The sequence below is a fragment of the Trachypithecus francoisi genome, unplaced genomic scaffold, assembly GCF_009764315.1.
Source record: "Trachypithecus francoisi isolate TF-2019V2 unplaced genomic scaffold, Tfra_2.0 Lachesis_group7, whole genome shotgun sequence".
NCBI classification, from domain to species: Eukaryota; Metazoa; Chordata; class Mammalia; order Primates; family Cercopithecidae; genus Trachypithecus; species Trachypithecus francoisi.
The window spans coordinates 55,161,741-55,183,113 of record NW_022681472.1 but is presented as its reverse complement, the minus strand read 5'-3'; the positions used below and the strand labels follow the sequence as shown (position 1 = coordinate 55,183,113).

At 36.2% G+C, this 21,373-nt stretch overlaps 1 protein-coding gene across 10 annotated transcripts in view; it reads right to left on the bottom strand.

The window, feature by feature from the left end:
* The window catches only part of VPS13B (vacuolar protein sorting 13 homolog B), an 869,883-nt gene that overhangs the window by 587,898 nt on the left and 260,612 nt on the right, over positions 1-21,373 (bottom strand). For all 10 annotated transcript variants that reach the window (XR_004435186.1, XM_033202375.1, XM_033202376.1 and 7 more), the window contains exons 18-19: positions 9,439-9,573; positions 8,485-8,658 (exon numbers count right to left, since the gene is read on the bottom strand). Coding sequence is in view for 9 of the 10 variants with exons in the window: in XM_033202375.1 (XP_033058266.1) it covers positions 8,485-8,658; positions 9,439-9,573 (309 nt within the window). In the remaining variant the exon portion in view is untranslated. The remainder of the gene's footprint in view (positions 1-8,484; positions 8,659-9,438; positions 9,574-21,373) is intronic.

The following is a 21,373-nucleotide window of genomic DNA, read 5'->3' as shown; positions in this document are numbered from 1 at the left end:
TCCCGTGAACAAAAATGCTAGGAGCATGAAATCATTCAGGCAAGCTCTGTCATCAAGAGGATAAGATTTTTTGCATCAGAAGCCCAGTGGGAACATGATAGAAAACTGGCAACAATTACAGATAAAGTACATAGTAAAGTCCTCAGGGAGGAAAGAGGAAATGTAATAAGATAGATGGGTATAATTTTTACACATTTATGCCCAAACCACAAATGTGAATTGTCTTTAATTGCTACAATATATAAGCATTCTTACTCATGTGTTCTGTCAAAAATACTAAACATATAACTTCAAGGCAATTCGCTTATTTCTACATTAGGAGCAGAATTTTTTGAAACCAAAACAGACATTCTCTACAAATTAAAACTTACAATACAAAATACTGTCTCCATTTTTAAAACTCCTAAACAATATATTCTAAACAACCAACTCCAAATGGTGAAACAAAAGAGTGTGTCTGTTTGCTGGTATGTTTTAATCAAGAGAAAGAACGACCTCCCAATGTAACAGTAAATTTACAGAGATTAGAATTGTAATTGTGGCTTTCCTTTCCAATAGCAATGATCAAAAGTTTCCCATGTTTGATGAGTAAAATTTTAAATTATTTTTAACTTATTACAATTTGGTAAAGTTAAAAATTTTATATTACTTAATTCTGAAACAAATTATACAAGATAATACAAAGACTGGTTTACATTGGCATTACATTTAAAGATACTTTAAGAAGAACACTTATTTTAAACTATTTTAAAATAACATCACAATCATATAAATCTACTTTTCTTACCTTAGTAAAAAACGTTATTTTTAGTTCCATTATATTAAAAGCAAAAATAGCATGTGCATCTGAATTGCACAAGTGACTACAGCTAAGCAGATACTTTAAAAGGTATCCACGGCCGGGCGCGGGGCCTCAAGCCTGTAATCCCAGCACTTTGGGAGGCCGAGACGGGCAGAGCACGAGGTCAGGAGATCGAGATTATCCTGGTTAACATGGTGAAACCCCGTTTCTACAAAAAAACTAGTCGGGCGTGGTGGTGGGCGCCTGTAGTCCCAGCTACTCGGGAGGCTGAGGCAGGAGAATGGCGTAAACCTTGGAGGCGGAGCTTGCAGTGAGCTGAGATCACGCCACTGCACTCCAGCCTGGGCGACAGAGCAAGACTCCGTCTCAAAAGAAAAAAAGAAAAAAAAAAAAGGTATCGTCTTCGTTAATGGTGGACCAAAATCAATTAGGTGAAATTTCATAGAAATAAGTATAAAGCTTTCCACGTAGGTTCATAAACTAACGTAGACATATAAAATATGTAAAAATGTCTTAAGAGTAGTTGGTGTGAAAAAGATCCACGGTTTCCAAGTAGCATAAAAACTCAAGACAAGTAGCAACTGAATAGAAGTCCCCTATACAAATCTGAGAAGTACATATATTGTACTTTGTGGTATGTGGAGGACAGTGTTAAATTTTAGAGTAACATTTTAAAGAAGACATTTTCAAACATGTAGTGGAAGTAGTCGGTTTGACAATCTGAAGACAAATCATATAGAAAATTACTGAAATATATGATGTTTTACCTAGGATATCTAATTGGTGGAGTGGTAGAAGCTTTTGTAAAACATCAACCTTGTGCAGGGAAGAAAGAAGGCAGAATTGAGGTAGTGCTGAAATTGACAGTATTAAAAGGGAAATAGTGCCATTAATTGAAAGAGTGAATAATTAAGCATGAAATAGGGAATAAAAAATTATACTGAGTTTAGTTTTGAATGTGTTAAGACCATTAAAATATCCAAAGAAAATATTTAAGAAGCAGCTGAAATTTGCAGTCCAGATCTCAAAAGAAAATAAATGGACAGAAAGATATAAACTTATGGTTGGTTGCTGAAAACAGAAGTATTGATTAGATCATTCAGATACAAAGACAGGGTCAATAATATAATCTTGGTAACAACCTACATTTAAGGAACAGAAAAAAGAAACATCTTCGAGGAGGGGAACAAAGCAAGGAAAACCAAGAAATGACATTGTTCTGGTGTCAAGAATTGTGAGGGACCTAAGACCATGCACTACCACAGTTTCATGAAGGCTGCAGAAGACAAAGATCTCAAGTCACAGATAAGGACGTTATTACCTATGGCACAGGAAGCAACACCAGTATTAACATATTTGCATCTGTTCCCTTTGCCCACAAGTCTCACAGAGGTGATGGTGTGCAGGTTTCTTCAGATGGCTGCCTGTACATGCAGTGAATTACGTAACAGGAGATGAACCCTGAGTTAAGGAACCAAATGTTTTGTAACAGTAAGCATGCTTTCTCTTTGCTCCAGAATGAGACATGATATTTGTCTTCCAAGGCTGTTCACTGTAAGAACATCTTTGAATAGACAGTCCAGAACAAAGGGCAGTCAGCACCTCCATTCACAAGAAATGAAAAACAAAAAAGACCTATCGATCAGGGGGTCCCCAACCCCTGGGTCACGGACCCGTACCAGTCCATGGCCTGTTAGGAACTGGGCCACACAGCAGGAGGTGAGGAGTGGGCAGGCAAGCAAGCATTACTGCCTGAGCTCTGCCTCCTGTCAGATCAGCAGCAGTATTAGATGCTCAGAGGAGCACAAAGCCTGTTGTGAAATGTGCACGCAAGGGATCTAGCTTGCACATTCCTTATGACAATCTAATGCCTGATGATCTGAGGTGGACAAGTTTCATCTGGAAACCATCCCCCACCACCCAAGTCCTTTGAAAAATTGTCTTCCATGAAACAGGTCCCGGGTGCCCAAAACAGTTGAGGACCACTGCTATAGAGACTTGTCTCTGAACACTTAGAAGCCAAGAGAAACTAAGGATTGAATAGAAAGGGTATGATCAACCATAGCAGTAAATGCTGGAGACTAAAGAGGATGAATACCAAATGACCAAATGAAAGGAAGGGAAAAAAAAGGTAAGAAAGGTAAAATAATATGTGTTGTCAGGTATGTTTCAGGCTGATACATTATTTCATGTCATTTATAAGAATAAAATCAGACCAGGAAATGGAAGTTACAGTCCAGTGAATAAATAATCTAATAGTAATTAGAACTATCTTACAGAGGAAGATACTGGTAGATATTTTCTCTAGTGGTAGATACATGCAGAAGGAAAAGGAAGAGGAGGAAGAAACAGAAATAGAGAAAAGAAAAGGAGGCTAACATGTATTAAGAACCTACTATTAAATCTGTCAAATTTACACCCTTGAACATCTGTCATAAATGTTCATTCATTTATTCATTCATTCAACAAATGATTTCTCATGCATTCTTTGTGCATTAATCAATGACAGGCCCTGGAGATAAAATGGTAAGCAACCAGTGATTAATTCTGCCCGCATGGAACTTACTGTCAAGTGGTAAAGACATATATAAATATACACCATCTTAACAGCTATGAAAGAATGTAAAAGAGGTACTTAATTAAATTGAGTGGCTTGGGAGGGAGTAGGGAAAAGGCAGTCACAGAAGGCTTCCTTGGATAAATAGTAGTTGAGCTGAGATCTTGAGACTGAGCTGGAAATAAACAGGTATAAAAAGGGTAAGGATGGTTGTGAGAATCCTAGACAGAAAAAACAGTACATGTAAATACATAACCACCACAGAGAACATCAAGAAAGGCCAGCAGAGCTAGAGCAAATAGAGAGCAGGAGACATATAAACAGAACTCCTAACACTGGCTTAGAAATTGAAATGACGGGCCAGGCGCAATGGCTCATGCCTGTAACCCCAGCACTTCGGGAAGCCGCGGTGGGTGGATCACAAGGTCAGGAGACTGAGACTATCCTGGCTAACACAGTGAAACCCCGTCTCCACTAAAAATACAAAAAATTAGCTGGGCATGGTAGCGGGCGGCTGTAGTCCCAGCTACTTGGGAGGCTGAGGCAGGAGAATGGCATGAACCCGGGAGGCGGAGGTTGCAGTGAGCCAAGATCATGTCACTGCACTTCAGCCTGGGTGACAGAGAGAGACTCCGTTTCAAAAAAAAAAAATTGAAATGATGGCCTAAATTCTTTTGATTCTAAGCTAATAGTAATTCATGGTCATTTTATATCCCTAAATAGCAGACACTTCAAAATTTATTTACACATTAATACCATGATTAACAAAGACTCAGAACTCTTTAGCAAGCAGAACCTGCTACGAATCATACGCAAAATATAGCATAAGAAGAGCCAAAGTCTGTATTAAAAAGACAAGGGAGTCCGGGCACAGTGGCTCATGCCTGTAATCTCAACACTTTGGGAGGCTAAGGCAGGTGGATTACATGAGGCCAGGAGTTCAAGAGCAGCCTGGCCAACATGGTGAAAGCCCGTCTCCACTAAAAATACAAAAATTAGCCAGATGTGGTGGTGCGCCTCTGTAAGGCATGAGAATCATTTGAACCCAGGAAGCGGAGGTTTCCGTAAGCTGAGATCGTGCCCACGGCACTCCAGCCTGGGCAAGGTTCTGTCTCCAAAAAAAAAAAAAAAAAGGAGGGGAAGAAAAATATTTAGAACCCCATTTTTATTTTTATTTATTTTTGAGACAGGGTTGCATTCTGTCACCCAGGCTACAGTGCAGTATGCGACCTTGGCTCATTGCCACCTCTGCCTCCCAGGCTCAAGTGATCCTTCCACCTCACCCTTCCCAAAGTGCTGGGATTACACAGATGAGACACCGCACCTGGCAGAACCTATTTTTAAATGTTTTACATATCAGTTATAGTCACCAAGTGCTTCTACCTACGAAGGAACCAGAGAAGCATCTATTTCCCTATTTGACCTGTTGTATCTATACAAAACTAAGAAATGTGACATTAAATGGTTCCCCTGAGTAGTAACCATAAATACAGAATGTGTGCTGGCACATTGTATTCTAGTAAGAGCATTCAGCTCCTTTGCTGTTAATCAGTTTGTCAAGTACAGAATGCAATCAAGGAGGGAAGAGGGGTAAGTGTAAAGGGAATTGCTGAAACCTCAAAGACAAAGCAATGCTATAAGATGACAGTGTGGCTCTTTTGACAGTGCTTAATATAAAGTAAAAAAGGAGATCCTTTACATTAGGAACTTTTAAGACTGAAGGATGCAGTGTTCAGTAAGGTGGATTCTAAGGTTAAAAGAGAAAATGATAAACAGCCCAACACCCAACATGGTGGGAAAATGTACAGTTAGAAGTTCCAAGTTCTAGTTCAAAGTCTGACTTGCTAGGCAATTGGACAAGTCATTGAACTTCTAGGCATCTATTTCCTCCTCTGCAAGACACAAATTATATTTTCTCTGCCTAAAACAGTTTTGATTTGTAAGCAAATAAAATAATTTACACAAATGTGAATTTTTAATTGTAAAGTACTGTTTTTATGAGTTTTACTAATACCATTAATATTTATTTCCGTCATAATTCCAAATCCCCATTAATAAAGCTGTCCATTCCCTCACATTCTCAAATCACAGTCAAAAGGCTGCTTAGGTAATTAGCTCCTCTAAAAACTCACTTTCTAATTGACTTTTACATAGCATCTGCAACATTCGCTGGTCCCCAGTTTAACCATCCATCCCCCTCAATTTGAGTATATGCATAAGGGGCAGCTGTCTTCCACACGTCATGCCATGACCCTAAAAAAGCCAGTTAGTATGATCATCATTCAAATTCTATAAGCTCATGGGAAAAGTTCATTAACAACCTCACCTAGACATCTATCTGTTTGTGAAAACACAAGCAGAGACCACTCATGCTTCCCTTTAACTGTTCACCTAAAAGATTTAACCACCTAACATCTTTTTCTTCCCTTAAGCCTCTGAAAAGATTCCTGTCTCTATTCCATTAGATGCTTCAACTTCAAAAATCAAAGAAAAGTAAATGTAATCATCAGTTACTTGCTTATTCATTCAATAAGTATTTATTGTTAGCTTATGTACCAGGTATTGGTCTAGACACTGGGAATACAGCAGTGACCAAAAAGAGACAAAACATCCTGCCCAAATGAAGCATAAAATTCTAATAGCGGGGAAACAATCAACATTATAAATCATTAACATATGTAGTATGGTAGATTCTGATAAGTACTACGGAAAACTAAAGAAGTATAGAGAAATAAGAAGTGTCAATATGTGTGTAGGAGACAGAGAGAGAAATTTAGATACAATGGTCATGAAAGTACTTGCTGAAAGTATAATATTTTAGTAAAGTCTTGAAGGACTGTTAATGAATTATTAATTTTTTCATTTAAGATTTACTTATGATTTGTCTATAACATCAGTCATACTCACATACACACCCAATTTAAATCTTGTTACAAGAACATAAGATTAATCCAAAATATTTGAAAACTGGCATAAAAATAGTACTTATTAGCGCTCTAAACCATATCATAAATACCTAAGCCATGAATGTGGGTGGCATTTCTAGGGTGGATGAAAAATTTAAATTTAAAAATGCCCCAAATAAACTATGTGAATGTAGTTTTAAGTTAAAATATATTACATTTTAGGTTTAAAACATACCCAAAGGAAAATTTTCAAAGCACTAAATACACGATCACATTAAAATCTTACACACAAATCCATAAACATACCATTATACATAACACTAATGTTGCAGATTAGGTGAATTACCTTAACAGCAAGAAAAAGTTAAAACTTTATAAATATTATAGGTGTCACAGATAATTTTTCTTATACCAGTTTACTTTTAGAGCCATATAAAAAGTTAAAACCACAAATAAAATTTTGTGACCCTAGAAATGCATTTAAATTACAAAAGATAATATAAATATTGTTAGAAGGACAGATTATTTAAATACACTCAACTTATTAATTTATTTTAATTGTATATATGGTAAAGCAAATATTAGGAGTTCCTGTCTAACTCAAGAATTTTCTTCAGTGGCAAGATTCTAGTAAGATTAATCTCTTCTTAGGTATCAAAATTGTAACTGAATGGTCTGGTCATTTTAGTATCATCGTAGGTTCATTATTTGAAAACAAAAATTATTATATGGGTAATTCTATAAAGAAGTTTACTAAACAATATATTTAAGGAACATGATTAAATAGGCATTAACAAAGCCATGATATTTATCCACCAATTCCTTCTTCCTATAACCATGTTAGACAAACCACATAGGCCAAATCTGGCCCACTTCCCGCTTTTATGAAACACAGTCACATCCATTCATCTAAGTCTTGTCTGTAGCTATTTTTGTGCTACAACAGCAGAAATAGTTGAGACAGAGACTGTATGGGCCATAAACCCTAAAATATTAGCTGTCAGGCCCTTTAATAAAGTGTTTACCAATCCCTGCCTTAAAACATTGGTAAAATCATTTCTCTATAGCGACAGCCCTACTTTGGATCCTGGAGTCATCCTCTAGTCATTCGTTCTTTATGGTTCCATACCCATTCTTACTAGGCTGAAATCTTATTTTTGAGGTGTGCTGTCCTTAGAAGCATGCTGACAGACAGCATCCTTAGACTCACCTTTCAAAGACTAATTTCCAGTTTTCAGTGTGGATGCCACTCAACTGCAAATATTACCATAATATATTCATCTTTCAAATGTTTTGTGTCCCTCTATATATTCACTTGTGTACTGCTTTATTCAATATTCACCTCTACATAGTCTCTGCTCAGTTAATTGCAAATCTTTTCATAGTTTCTACTTGAACATACTAGTGCTGAACACACTTTCTATAAGCTACAGTAGTTATTGAATAATGTTAATGAAGCTCTACTCTTAAGCAACTATTTGAAACTACTCACTGGCCAGTTACTTCTAGAGAGAAAATGTGGACCACCTATCTTTTAAAACAAATGTCTATATTACTATCATGTTGCTAGCCTCATTGACTGAACACCCTGACTTTGCTAACCACATACTGGCTAAGTGAATTCATGGCTGATAGTGATCTCTACCTATCATACATTTTTCTTTTCTCAGTCTTCATTGATCCTTCTGATACCTCCTCTCAACATGAGAGGTATAGCTCTGCTATTATGGTGTAGAATAAAATGAAATAGACTCTATTCAAAGTGCTACCAGGAAAAAAAAAACTAAAAAATGAGATAATGACCTCTGAGATTTTTTCTCAGTTCTACCATCAAATCTTTTCATTCCTAAAAAATTACAGAAGGTAAAAACACCTAATTTACACATGACAAACTGTGGGTTACAAAGTGCTACTATCCCTAGAAAGTCTGCATTATAATGATATGCTATATTTTAAAACTCAGTTGTTCCTTATATAGGTGAATCTGAAGTTAACCACTATACATACAGCTAAATTCTCTCATATAAATAAAATCATTATTATTTATAAACACATTTCAATTAACAAAAGTGATACAAAAATTCTTAATCTGAATTTTGAAAAAGCACAACTGCAGAGAAAGCCAATTGACAAAAATAGCAAAAAAAAAAAAACAATTTTAAAAGCCTTTCTGGGAAAAAAAATGCGAAATAAGGGAATAATGATAGGTTTGTACTTACCAGAATTGTGGCAGTAGTCAATATATTGTGGAACTTGGATTGTGAAGGCCATCAAATCTGGAGCTAAGAGAGACTCTGGCTTTCTACTCTCATTGAGCCACTTGGTGCCATGAAGGTCTTTAGTGTCAGAAGGACCCTGAAGCAAGGGAATCAACTTCTCTTTTCCACTATCAACTGAAAAGAAATATTTGTAAGACAATAACAAAAATAAAACATGAGTCACTTGAGAATGTTTGATTTTAAAATATACTAACACCATAATATAACATTTCTATTTTATTTGATATTAGCTATACATTTAATTATACTGAGTTTCATAAAATGTAAAGCATTTTTAACTCTTAAGTTTTCGTATTTGCTAATGAATGCAGAACATGTCCAGAAAAGGTTATAAAAGGAAACAACACACTGTCTTCTAAAAATTAAATGAAATCTGGACCTTTATAAACTTACCTTAAAATCAGTTTGCACTGAAAAAAATCACAAATAGTTTTAAAAATATATTATGAAATAAAATATTGGTAGGAAGGTAAAGTCATTTGCAACCAAAATTTAAAAACAATTGGGTCTCCTATTTAATTATATTATAATAACAACTTTTTAATTTAAGTGTCTTTTATATATATGTGTGTATATATACACACACACACACACACATATACACACACACACACACACACACCCCTCCTATTCCCCCAAAAAGTATAATAAACATTCCTTTTTCTCCCTCATAACCATTCATAAAACTCAGTATTTTTCCCTAAATAAAAATTAATTTGTTAAAGTCAAGAAGTATCATCCTGGTACAATTAGAAAAATTTCTAAGTAAAAATTTAAAACGTCTGATTCACAGAAACAATGAGTAAATTCTTGTTTCAGTAACGTTCCTTGTAAAATGCAAGGCCAATTCTCCTATACAGGCAATAAAGTTTTACACGGTCCAGCTGCACATACCTGGGGCTTTGGCACAAATTTTTATTGATCCCATGGTCCCAGAGGCACATTTGACCAATGATGTGCTGCAGTACTTCAATTCAACATTCTGGATTGAGCCTTCAAGAGTTGGCAGGAGATTCTTAGATTTCACACCTAATAAAAGAAAACTGCAAATGTACTAGCTGATTGAATTTAAATAATTTTTATACTCCTTCACCAAGGCATTTAAACTTAATTATACTTTAACTATCTACCTCAGATGTTCTTACAGTATTTGTGTTAGGTTTCATAGTTTAGTGTTTCAGAGGTGAAAGGATGCAAATTTAAAATAAATGGTCTGAACTCTCATAACCATACTTATGCAGTCAATTCTTGATTAGTTAAGCACAAGAAATAAAAGTAAATGTACAAATACTTTAAAAAAAATAAACAGTTTTAAAAATCATATTTGGCTTTAGAAAACAGAGTAAGATTTTTCTTTTTAAAACAAATTTAACTTATACAGTCGAGTTTAATTTAGGTGAAGACTTTATTATTATTTTTTTGAGACAGAGTCTCGCTCTATCACCCAGGCTGGAGTGCAGTGGTGCAGTCTCAGCTCACTACAATCTCTGCCTCCTGGGTTCAGGCAATTCTCCTGCCTCAGTTTCCCTAGTAGTTGGGATTACGGGCGCGTTCCACCAGCCTGGCTAATTTTTGTATTTTTAGTAGAGACGGGGTTTCACCATATTGGCCAGGCGGGTGTTGAACTCCTGACCTCAGGTGATCCACCCACCTGGGCCTTCCAAAGTGCTGGGATTACAGGTGTTAGCCACCGCGGCCTGGCCTTACTCAGGTAGTTTTATGTTTAAATGTCTCCACCTACGCCGGGCATGGTGGTGCACGCACCGTGGCATGATCCGCCATGGCAAGCGGATCACGAGGTCAAGAGATCAAGACCATCCTGGTCAACATGGTGAAACCCCATCTCTACTAAAAAGGAAATACAAAAATTAACAGGGCATGGTGGCATGCACCTGTAGTCCGAGCTGCTAGGGAGGCTGAGGCAGGAGAATCACTTGAACCCGGGAGGCAGAGGTTGCAGTGAGCAGAGATCACGCCACTGTACTCCAGTCTGGCGACAGAGTGAGACTCCGTCTCAGGAAAAAAAAAACAAAAAAACTACCTGAGTAAACAAATTCTCTGAAATATCTTGGTCAGGTGAAATGAGGAAACAGAAACAAAATACAGATCGAGGATGCCTTATCCAAAATACTTGGGAGCAGAAGTGTCTTGAATTTTGGATTTTGTTGAATTTTGGAATATTTGTATTATATATTTACCAGTGGAGCATCTCCACTCTGAAAATCAAAAACCAAAAATGCTCCAATGAACATTTCCTTTGAGAGTCACGTTGGCTCTCAAAAAGTTTGAGATTTTAGAACATTTCAGATTTTGAATTTTCAGAGTAGGGGATCACTCAACCTGCAGCTCAAATAGCTCCTGTGTTAAAATACAATAGCTTATAAATAAAATTCACTTGCTCTGTGTAGATAAATAGGAAGCAAATAAATTTTTATCAATTAACCAAAAAAGTAGATATTAACATCTTTATTATCTACTACTTGCTAAAGGATATAAAAGCACAGAAGGTAGTGATTCCCATAAATAAATGGTTAGAAAAATGTAATCAAAAGGGAGGACCTCATTTTGATCCTTAAGGGTAGGTGAGAATTATACAGGCAAAGAAACTTAAGAATATTATACTGACAGTATGGATAACCACCACTAAAATGATGATGATAGTGATGATGATGATGATGATAATGACAATTAACTCTAATCAATTAACATTTACTGAGGACTTCAGTATGTGTTATGTACATTTTCTCATTCGGTCCTTACACCAGGCCTATACTATAGATATTATTATTATCTTCATTTTACAGATGAGGATACAATAGATCAGAGAAGGTAACTAATTTTTGCCCAGAGGACAACAGTTACTATGTGAAAAATCTAGGGTGTTTAACACAATCTCATCCCATCACAGAAGACTTCGTCACTACTTTGCCAGCTATTCATGAAAACCCACCAACGTAATTTCGCCTATTTTTCCCTTTCCACACTTTGGTTAAATAAATTCCATCCTTTGTTTTTGAAGCTTCTTTAACTATGTATGAATAGTTAAGATCATACACTTTCTATGATAGTTGTATTACACATTCTAAAATCCTTGACTTTAAACTTTAGGGTATTCAAGAAGACTCATAATCTCTCAAAGAAATTATGATTCAGTCATCCTGAGCTATGGCCCAGAATTCTGCTATTTAACAAGCACATTAAATGATTTGCAAATGGTTAGAGAATGTTATCCTGAGAAATATCTTGTCCCAAATCAACCCTTATGATATGGTTTAGCTTTGTGACCCCACCCAAACCCCATGTTGAATTATAATCTCAAGGTTTTAAGGGAAGAACCAGGTGGGAAGTGACTGGATTATGGGAGCAGTTTCCCTCATGCTGTTCTCATGATAGTGAGGGAGTTCTCACAAGATCTAATGGTTTTTAAAGCATGGTACTTCCTCATTCGCTGGCAATTCTCTCTCCTGCCACCATCTGAAGAAGGTACTTGCTTCCCCTTCGCATTCTGCCATAATTGTAAATTTCCTGAGCCCTCCCCAGCCATGTGGAACTGTGAATCAATTAAATGTCTTTCCTTTATAAATTACCCAGTCTCGGGCAGTTCTTTACAGCAGTATGAGAACGGACTAACACTTGAAGCTATTAATTTGCTAATTTGTATTTTGTCTTTATATAATTGTGTACTGATTGGTTGCTATTTTCCAATATTTGCCACCTGAATTGTGTCCGTTTGAAGTGGTATCCATTATCCTCTGAGAAGGAGTTCTAAACCTATGGTCTATAGCACACTTTAAGGAGTTCATTACACCTATGAAATGGTATCTAAAACTTTATTTACACATTTTAAAGCATTTTTTAACAGATTCTCAAAATTCATGTCTCAGGAAATTTTAATATTTCAGAAAATTAAATGATGCCAAAAATGCTAATACAATCATCATCATCATCGTAGTAGTAGTAGTAGTAGTAGTAGTAGTAGCAGCAGCAGCAATAAAAGCAGCAGCAGTAGTATCAATAATAGTAATCATAGCACTTAACATTCACTGAGCACTTACTGAGTGCCATGCATGATACCCAGTTTATTTTATTTATTTGGCACACACAAAATAACCCTTAGGAGCTATTACTATTTTCATTCTATATATATAAAAAAAGGATTGGAGAAATACGGATTTTGCAAAGGCCCAAGTCAGAAAGTGGCAAAGCCTGGATCTCATTTTTCTTTATAAGAAAGGATGCTGAGCAACTCTATTTAACATCTACTGTATTTGCAGGGAGCTATAATCAATGGATAACTTAACCTGTTCCAATCACTATGTTAGATGATGAGACAGAAATAGAACTTAATAATACCCTGCCCTCCCCTGGCTCTTATGCCTTAGGGTCAGACTCTCATTCAATACCAATTTTTCAAAAGAAATACAGGAAACCTATATAGTAGTCAGCAAACAAGAGCTACTGAAAGATTCCCTAAAGAGTCATTGATGGTGTTCAGAACCAAAAATATCAATTAGTTTCTGGTATATACAAAAGCAAAAGAATATGGATAGACCAAATGAGTTTCTTTAAAATTATTTTATAACACGGCTTCCTTTACAGTTTCCTAAACTTAATAGCTCACTGTAATCTTGAGCCCCTGGGCTCAAGTGATCCTCCCATCTCAGCCTCCTGGGTAGCTGGGACTATAGGTATGTACTCTACCACACCTGCTTTTTCTGTAGAGACAGGGTCTCACTATGGTGCCCAGGCTAACCCTAATTCTTTTTCCACCAACCTTCTTGCCCTCCATAATTCTTTAAGACTCACTGAGACCTTTCCCTCAGTGTCAACTTTCTAGTGTTCAGTAATCAGCTTATGATCACTTTTGTAGTTATGATGTACATATTAAAAGATGAACTAACAAGAAAGATCTATATATCTCTGTGGAATTAAAAGATTAAGGAGTAAAACCATATGATTACTTCTGTTCCCCCACTGAAGTCCACCAAAAGACTATTAAGAAATTATTTTAAGGCACTAAACTAACAAAGAACCAAAAATAAAAAGACAAGAGCCAAATAGGCCGCTCTCAAACAAGCAAGAGCTATCATCTAAATTTGGAAAGATGGATATCTGATGAACAAGTAGCAATGAGTAGCCTTAGTAGAACAGAGAGAAGTGCCTGTGGGTAATTAAACTAATAAGCAAATTTATCCTGCAATAAGCCCCAGAAATATAAGAATTAAAAAGAGGCCACGCAGCACTGAAGGCAGGGATGCAGATGAGGTTAGAAAGATGAGGAGGTGACTAAAATTTTATCTAGTGACCACAGATTATTTTTCTTAATCCATGTAGAATCCTCTCCTCTAATCCATGAGTGTCAGTAACTACCTGACACTCACCTGGCAGAAGACTAAAGGGTTTACTTTGGAGAGGTTAAACCAGGAGGACTCTCAACTGAGAAATATGAAATACAACCATATGCTAAAAGGGAGGAATTATCTTAGAATCTGGATTCTGGATTCCTGATAATGAAATCTCCCCTTCCTTTACTAAGTACCAGGCTTAGAAACCTCAAGAAGGAAATGGGTGGCTTTCTCTCTGTAAAAACGAGCAAGCTCAAGAAAAAGGAACCATGACACTGATAATCGATTATCCTCAAACCAAAAATGAGCTGTGTGTCCAATTCCCCTACAATCAACAAATTCCAACCTCACACAGAGGTTTCAGTTATTTTGTACTTCATTCTGCAATATGAAGGATCGTTAAATATTAGATGGAAATCACAAGTGTGACAGGCAGATATTATTTTAAAACATAAAGAAAAGGAACATGGGGTAAACGGACAAAACCAGGAGCAAAAGAAAACTTCAAATAATAATAATAATGATTTCTGTCCTCAAAGAGAGTACAGAAGATACTGCATTAGGAAATGAACATTTATTTAAAATATACAAACAACAAAAACAAGCACTCAGAAATTAAAAATATGATGCTAATTATCTTTAATAAATAGATTGGAAAATAAAGTTGAGAAAATCTCCCATAAATTAAAACCAAAAAATCCAGAGAATGAAAATGGAAGAAAAATGAAAATAAAATGAAAAGATCAACATAAGCAATCCAATATCTAAAAAACAAAAGGTCTAGAAGGAACTATTAAAAGAAAATGGGGAAAATAATCAAAAACATAGTTCAAGAGTATTTCCCAAACTGTAGAAAAGGAGTTCCAAATTAAAAGTGTTTACTATGTATCCAGTATAACAAATGAAAAAAACACACACATAAACTCATACCACCTGAACATTAGGGCTAAAGAGACACTCCTAAAAGCTTCTGACATAAGACAGACACATACACATAAAAACAAAAACAGGTGACAAAAAAAAAGGTTAAACAATTAGAATGGCATCAAACTTCTCAACAGAAATGCCAAAAGCAAGAAGACAATAATGTGATGCTTTCAAATTTCTGTACGAAAATCACTCCCACCCTAAAAATCTATATATAGTCCAATCAATTACATATAAAGATAAAATGAAGATTCATTCAAACATGTCAGACCTGAAAAAAGTTTACTTCCTATACCAGGAAGATAACCAGAGGATTTTGCTCCATCTAAAAAAGAGAGTAAATCAAGAAAGAGTAACATATATGGTCTAAGAAACGGGATTCAATAGGAGAAAAGGAAATCCCAGGAAAATGATAAAAAGAAATTTCAAGACATCTCTGTAGTAGGCCTAGGGAACAAAGAGAAAAGCAGTAGGAAAGACCATTTAAAAAAACAATGACTCCAAAAATTGAAAGTAATTATCTCATGCACCTGAAGGCATTGAGAGAAGCTATGTTTATGTCAGAGTTTGGGGGAATTAATTAAAAATAAGTACATAAAACACTAATCAAGCAATAACAAAAAAAAGACAGTTAACTCCAAGACAGTTATTAACTCCAAGAATACAAGTTTTATAAGAAAAATAAATGCAATGGTAGCATATTCTAACTCATACATACATGTTTATAATACGTTCATACTTAGTACAGATTTAAGCAAAAACTGTGATATAATTACAATCAAAGATTCAGGAAAAGGAATAAGAGATAGAGGCTGTGAGTATTGGCCCTAAAAACTAAATCTTCTATGACAGGCAGAATAATGGCCCCCCCAAAGATGTTCATATGCCAAATCTCAGGACCTGTGAACATGTCATATCATTATGGAAAGGGAAATTCAGATTCCGAATCAGCTGACCTTGAAATAGGGAGATGATCCTAGATTATTCAGGTGAACCCAATGTAATCAGAAGACTCCTTAAAAGTAGTAGGAGGAGGCAAAAAAGAAGAGTCAGAGAAAGAGATGTGATGACAGATGCACAGTCATGGAAATGTAACATTGCTGGCTTTAGAGACGGAGGAGGGGGTCACAGGCCAAGGAATTCAGGAAATTTCTAAAAGCTAGAAAGGACAGGGAAAGGGGTTTTATCTTAGAGCCTCTAAAAAGGAGCCCTACTGACACCTTGATTTTAGTCTGAGACCCATTTCAGTCTTCTAAACTACGTAATTGTAAGAAAATAAATGTGTGTTGTTTGAAGGCACTAAGTTTATGGGAATTTGTTACAGCAGCAATAGAAAACTAATATATCCTCATATTCAACAGTAAGTATGTAGATAACATCGACATACCCCTGCCTAACACAGAGAATGATTTAGCTTTTACGGCCAACACTGACTTTCTCTGTGGAAAAACATGGGAAAAACTATCACAAGAACAGAAAACCAAACACCGCATGTTCTCACTCATAGGTGGGAACTGAACAATGAGATCACTTGGACTCGGGAAGGGGAACATCACACACAGGGGCCTATCATGGGGAGGGGGGAGGGGGGAGGGATTGCATTGGGAGTTATACCTGATGTAAATGACGAGTTGATGGGTGCTGACGAGTTGATGGGTGCTGATGAGTTGATGGGTGTAGCACACCAACATGGCACAAGTATCATATGTAACAAACCTGCACGTTATGCACATGTACCCTAGAACTTAAAGTATAATAATAATAAAATAAAATAAAATAAATAAATAAATAATAAAAAATAAAAAGAGCTTTATTAGAAAAAAAAAGAAAACTGCGACAAAGACTACTATTTAGAAATTTAGAGGTATATATCTAAGAAAAAGTTGAAAAATGATTGTCTCTAAAAAGCAGTAAGGATGACAGGGGGCCAGAAGACTGCTCTGTTTGTTACAAGCCTTGCAAAGCTATAATTTAATAAAATAAAACAAAAGATTGGCCGGATGCAGTTCATGCCTATAATCCCAGCCCTTTGGGAGGCCAAGGCAGGAAGATCACTTGAGCTCAGGAGTTTGAGACAAGTCTGGGCTACATAATGGGACCCCATCTCGACAAAAAAATTAAAAATTAGCCAGGCATGGTGACACACACCTGTGGTCCCAGCTACTTCGGAGGCTGCAGTGGGAGGATTGCCTGAGGCTTCAGTGAGTCATGGTCATGCCAATACCCTCTTGCCTGAGCAACAAAGCCAGACCCTGTTTGAAACAACAACAACAACAACAAACGACCATCCAAAACATTCAAACAGCCAGGAGCCATATTGATACTGGGAAATAACAAAATCACAGGAGAGTGTAACTATAATAAAGGTTTCTGAAAGAGGAAAGAAGTAAATTATTTTAAAAGACGCATTAAAGAGACAGTCAAGAGCTTCCAAATCTTTTATATTATATAGTAAGAAATAAGTATTATCCTTTCAGGGGAAGAATAAAAGGAGAAAGTGAAATGAGGGGAAGATTTAGCACATAAGAAGAAAGTGAAAAGCCTAAATAAAAGTGGCTTGCTAGGAAATACTAATAAGACAGGTGTACCAAAAAAGTTAGTTAGTTCTAAGATTCAATAGGTGACAAAGACTATAAAAATCTCCCTCTGAAAAGAGAAACTTTAAGAGACAGCACACTTAAAAACATAGAGGTAGTTTTATTATTGTTGTTGATTATAATGATTTTAACATAAAAAAAAGATATAGTGACCCATTCTAGGGTTAAGTCAAAATATCCAGGTAAAAAGCACTTAGTATTTTCAGCAGAACATAAAATATAACCACTGAAACAACATGAAACAAAAAGTAATCTCAAAAGTGCAACTCACAGTGATCATTAAATGACAGAACTGAACTTTAAATATTCACAAGGTACAAAACACAAAGTCTGTTCAGTAGAGCTTAATTTTCTCTCTTTCTTTTTTTTTTTCTTTTGAGACGGAGTCTCGCTCTGTCGCCGAGGTTGGAGTGCAGTGGCACAATCTCGGCTCACTGCAAAGGAGCTTAATTTTCATTGTTCCACCTCTATTTGCATCTCAGAAATCCCTGTCCACATTGCTGTAATCACCAGCAAAGAGTCAGCAAGCAATTACTGACAAACATGTAATTCTTTTTTTAAACAAAAACAATGGCAAAAATAAACATTTGACAAGTAAAAGTTCAGCTTCACAGTGACAGAATGATTTTTAAATGCCTCAATTTAAAGCAATACAGTTTGCCGCCTTGCTTATGACATAATTCTTAATATAAAATAAATACATAAAATATGCTTCTAACTCTTTTTTTTTTTTTTTTATTTTATTATACTTTAAGTTCTAGGGTACATGTGCATGACTTTTATATCATGTATAACTCCCCAATGCAATCCCTCCCTCCTCCCCCCTCCCCATGATAGGCCCCAGTGTGTGATGTTCCCCTTCCCGAGTCCAAGTGATCTCATTGATCTAACTCTTAAATTGTATAAATCACAATCTCTCCTACATGTCTTTGTCACACCACATACGTTCTTAGAAAACTTATTTGCATTACTAATAAGAATTAATCTCACTGACAATGCCAAATGCTGGTGAGGATGTGGAGAAACAGAAACTCATTCACTGTTGGTGAGAATGCAAAATGGCTACAGTCACTCTGCAAGACAGTTTGATAGTTTCATATAAAACTAAACACACATTTATCATACCATTCAGTATTCACACTCTTTGGTATTTACCCAAAGGAGGTGAGACAAGTCCACACAAAAACCTGCATACAGATATTTATAGCAGCTTTGATAGTTGCCAAAACACAAAAGCAACCAAGATGTCCCTTAGTAGGTGAATGAATAAACTATGGTACATCCAGACAAGAAATATTACTGCTAAAAAGAAATGAGCTATCAAGCCATGATAAGGCACATTACTAAGAGAATGTGAAAAGGCTACATTCTTGAAAAGGCAAAACTACGGAAACAGTAAAAAGACCAGTGGTTGCTGGGTTTGGCTGGTGGGGGATGGGATAAATAGGTAGAATACAAAGAAATCGACCGGGCACGGTGGCTCAAGCCTGTAATCCCAGCACTTTGGGAGGCCGAGACGGGCGGATCACGAGGTCAGGAGATCGAGACCATCCTGGCTAACACGGTGAAACCCCGTCTCTACTAAAAATACAAAAAACTAGCCGGGCGAGGTGGCGGCGCCTGTAGTCCCAGCTACTCGGGAGGCTGAGGCAGGAGAATGGCGTAAACCTGGGAGGCGGAGCTTGCAGTGAGCTGAGATCTGGCCACTGCACTCCAGTCCGGGCGACAGAGCAAGACTCCGCCTTAAAAAAAAAAAAAAAAGAAATCTTAGGGCTGTGAAATATTCTATATGATAGGATAAGGATGGATACATATCATATACATTTTCCCAACTCCATAGAATATACAACACTAAGAGTAAAATCCAAAGTAGGCTATGGACTTGAGTAATTGTGACACATCAGTGTAGGTTCATGAAGGTAACAAATGTATCACTCTGATGGGGGATATCGAAATTGATAATAGGGGAGACAGACTATACATGTTTTGGAGTGGGGGTATATGGGAAATCTCTGTACCTTCTTCTCAATTGTACTGTGAACCTAAAACTGCTCTTAAAAAAATTAAATTAAAAAAAAAAAACTCAAAAACTCAAGTGACTTGTTCCATTATAAGCTTATTTACTTAACTTTGATTGATCTACTATGTCATAATTCCAAATGTGGGAATAAGAACATTTCTGGGTACAAGAGACTAGAAAATTAAGTATTTTTATTTGGAAGGGGACAGAGTTTGGTTCTTTAGAATACAGAGGAACTTACAACTTCTAGATATAGTCTCACAAGAAGATTCAATAACTCACATTGGTTAGAAAGGGGAGGATCAGTAGACTGTATGTGGACTTCAAAGAAGGGATCTAGTGATCCCATCCAATTCAATCTAGTGATCCTCCCCTTTCTAGCCAATTAACCTATTCCAAATAGGTTAATACTATGCCTCAAATATAATATAAGTTCAAGAAGAAATAAATTTTCTCTATCCTTGACATCTTCACTACCAACTGCAGGAAACTGAATAATTAACATACATGTTGGCAGATCATGCCATTAATTTATTTTCCCTCTGGTTGCTTTTAAAGGTTCATGCTTATCTTTAGTACACCAGAGTTTCACCACAATGTGTCTACTTAGAGATTTAGGTTTATTTTTCCTGCTTGGAATTTATGATTCTCAGGTCTGAAGATTCACATCTCACATCTATTTTGTCAGGGGTAAAAAAGTCAATAAATATTGCTTCTCTCCCACTTTCTAGTTCTGAGAGTTGATAGAAATAATCTTTTCATTCTAGCATCCATATCTGTTGAATGTATTTCACATATCATCTCTATTTTCAATGTTGCATTCTGGGAAACTTTTTTATAACCACCTTCCAGTTCACTTATAGTGTCTTCGGCTGTGTCTAATCTGCTGTTTAATCCATTTAATCCATTAAGGACTTCTGACTTCCAAAAATTTTTTTCATTATAAAAATTCTCTAGTCCTTATGATAGTATCTTGTGTCTCTCTTGTAATTTCAATTCCATCTTTTACTTCTTCAATTACTTTTAAAAAGTCTTTTATACTGTTTCTGATATATTATCTGACATTATAGAAGTTGAATTTGGCCACTGGAGGTTTCTGCTCAGTCTTGCTCTTGGTGAATTATTTACTCAAATTCTTTGTAATTTTAGATTATGAGTTTACATTTCACAAGGCGTTCTTTTTCACATACATTGTCAGATGTAAGGGTATGTGCCACAGCAAATACTTGTACTTACCACTAAATACTCAGGGACGTAATTAACCCACTAAGGATCACATTTTAACTAATTAGTTCAGTAGTTCCTAGGTCAGGCAAGAAATTAAAATCTGAATGAGGACAGAGTTGTGGTTACAAAATCTCCAGGAAAGCATCCTCTCCCTTCCCAGTCAAGGCCAACACAAAGAATCTTCTTTGTTAAATCTGGAGTGAAACAGATTTTTGAAACGGTCTACCTTTTCACTAGTGCTTTGAAGTTATGAGCTTACTGAAGTGGAACATCGCTTCCAATTCCTCCCTTCTTGCCCACACTCCCTTCTGGTAATCAAAATCCAAACCTACTGGTTAGTGGGGTTGCCATAGCTCATTAGGGGAACCCAGAAAAAACATCAGTGCCTACTTCCAACACTAATTTTCATTTTCTCTTTGTTTTTTAAATTTTTTTAGAAGTCTTGCTATAGATTTCCTAAGCAAAAAGTAGCTTATACACGAATTTTCTCCTAAGATTTTATCCAAGATAGAAGAGGAAGAAAAACGTAATTTCTGAGGTTAAATACTGCAGGATATGCAAAGAAATTAAACACATCATGAGCCCAGAAATTTATTAAACTACTCTAAGTTTTCTCGTCTGTAAAATAGGTATAAATCACTAGCTACTTCACAGAGTAATCGTGAGCACTGAGTAGAATAAATGGACAGTGGTTAACAGTGCATTTGGCAGGT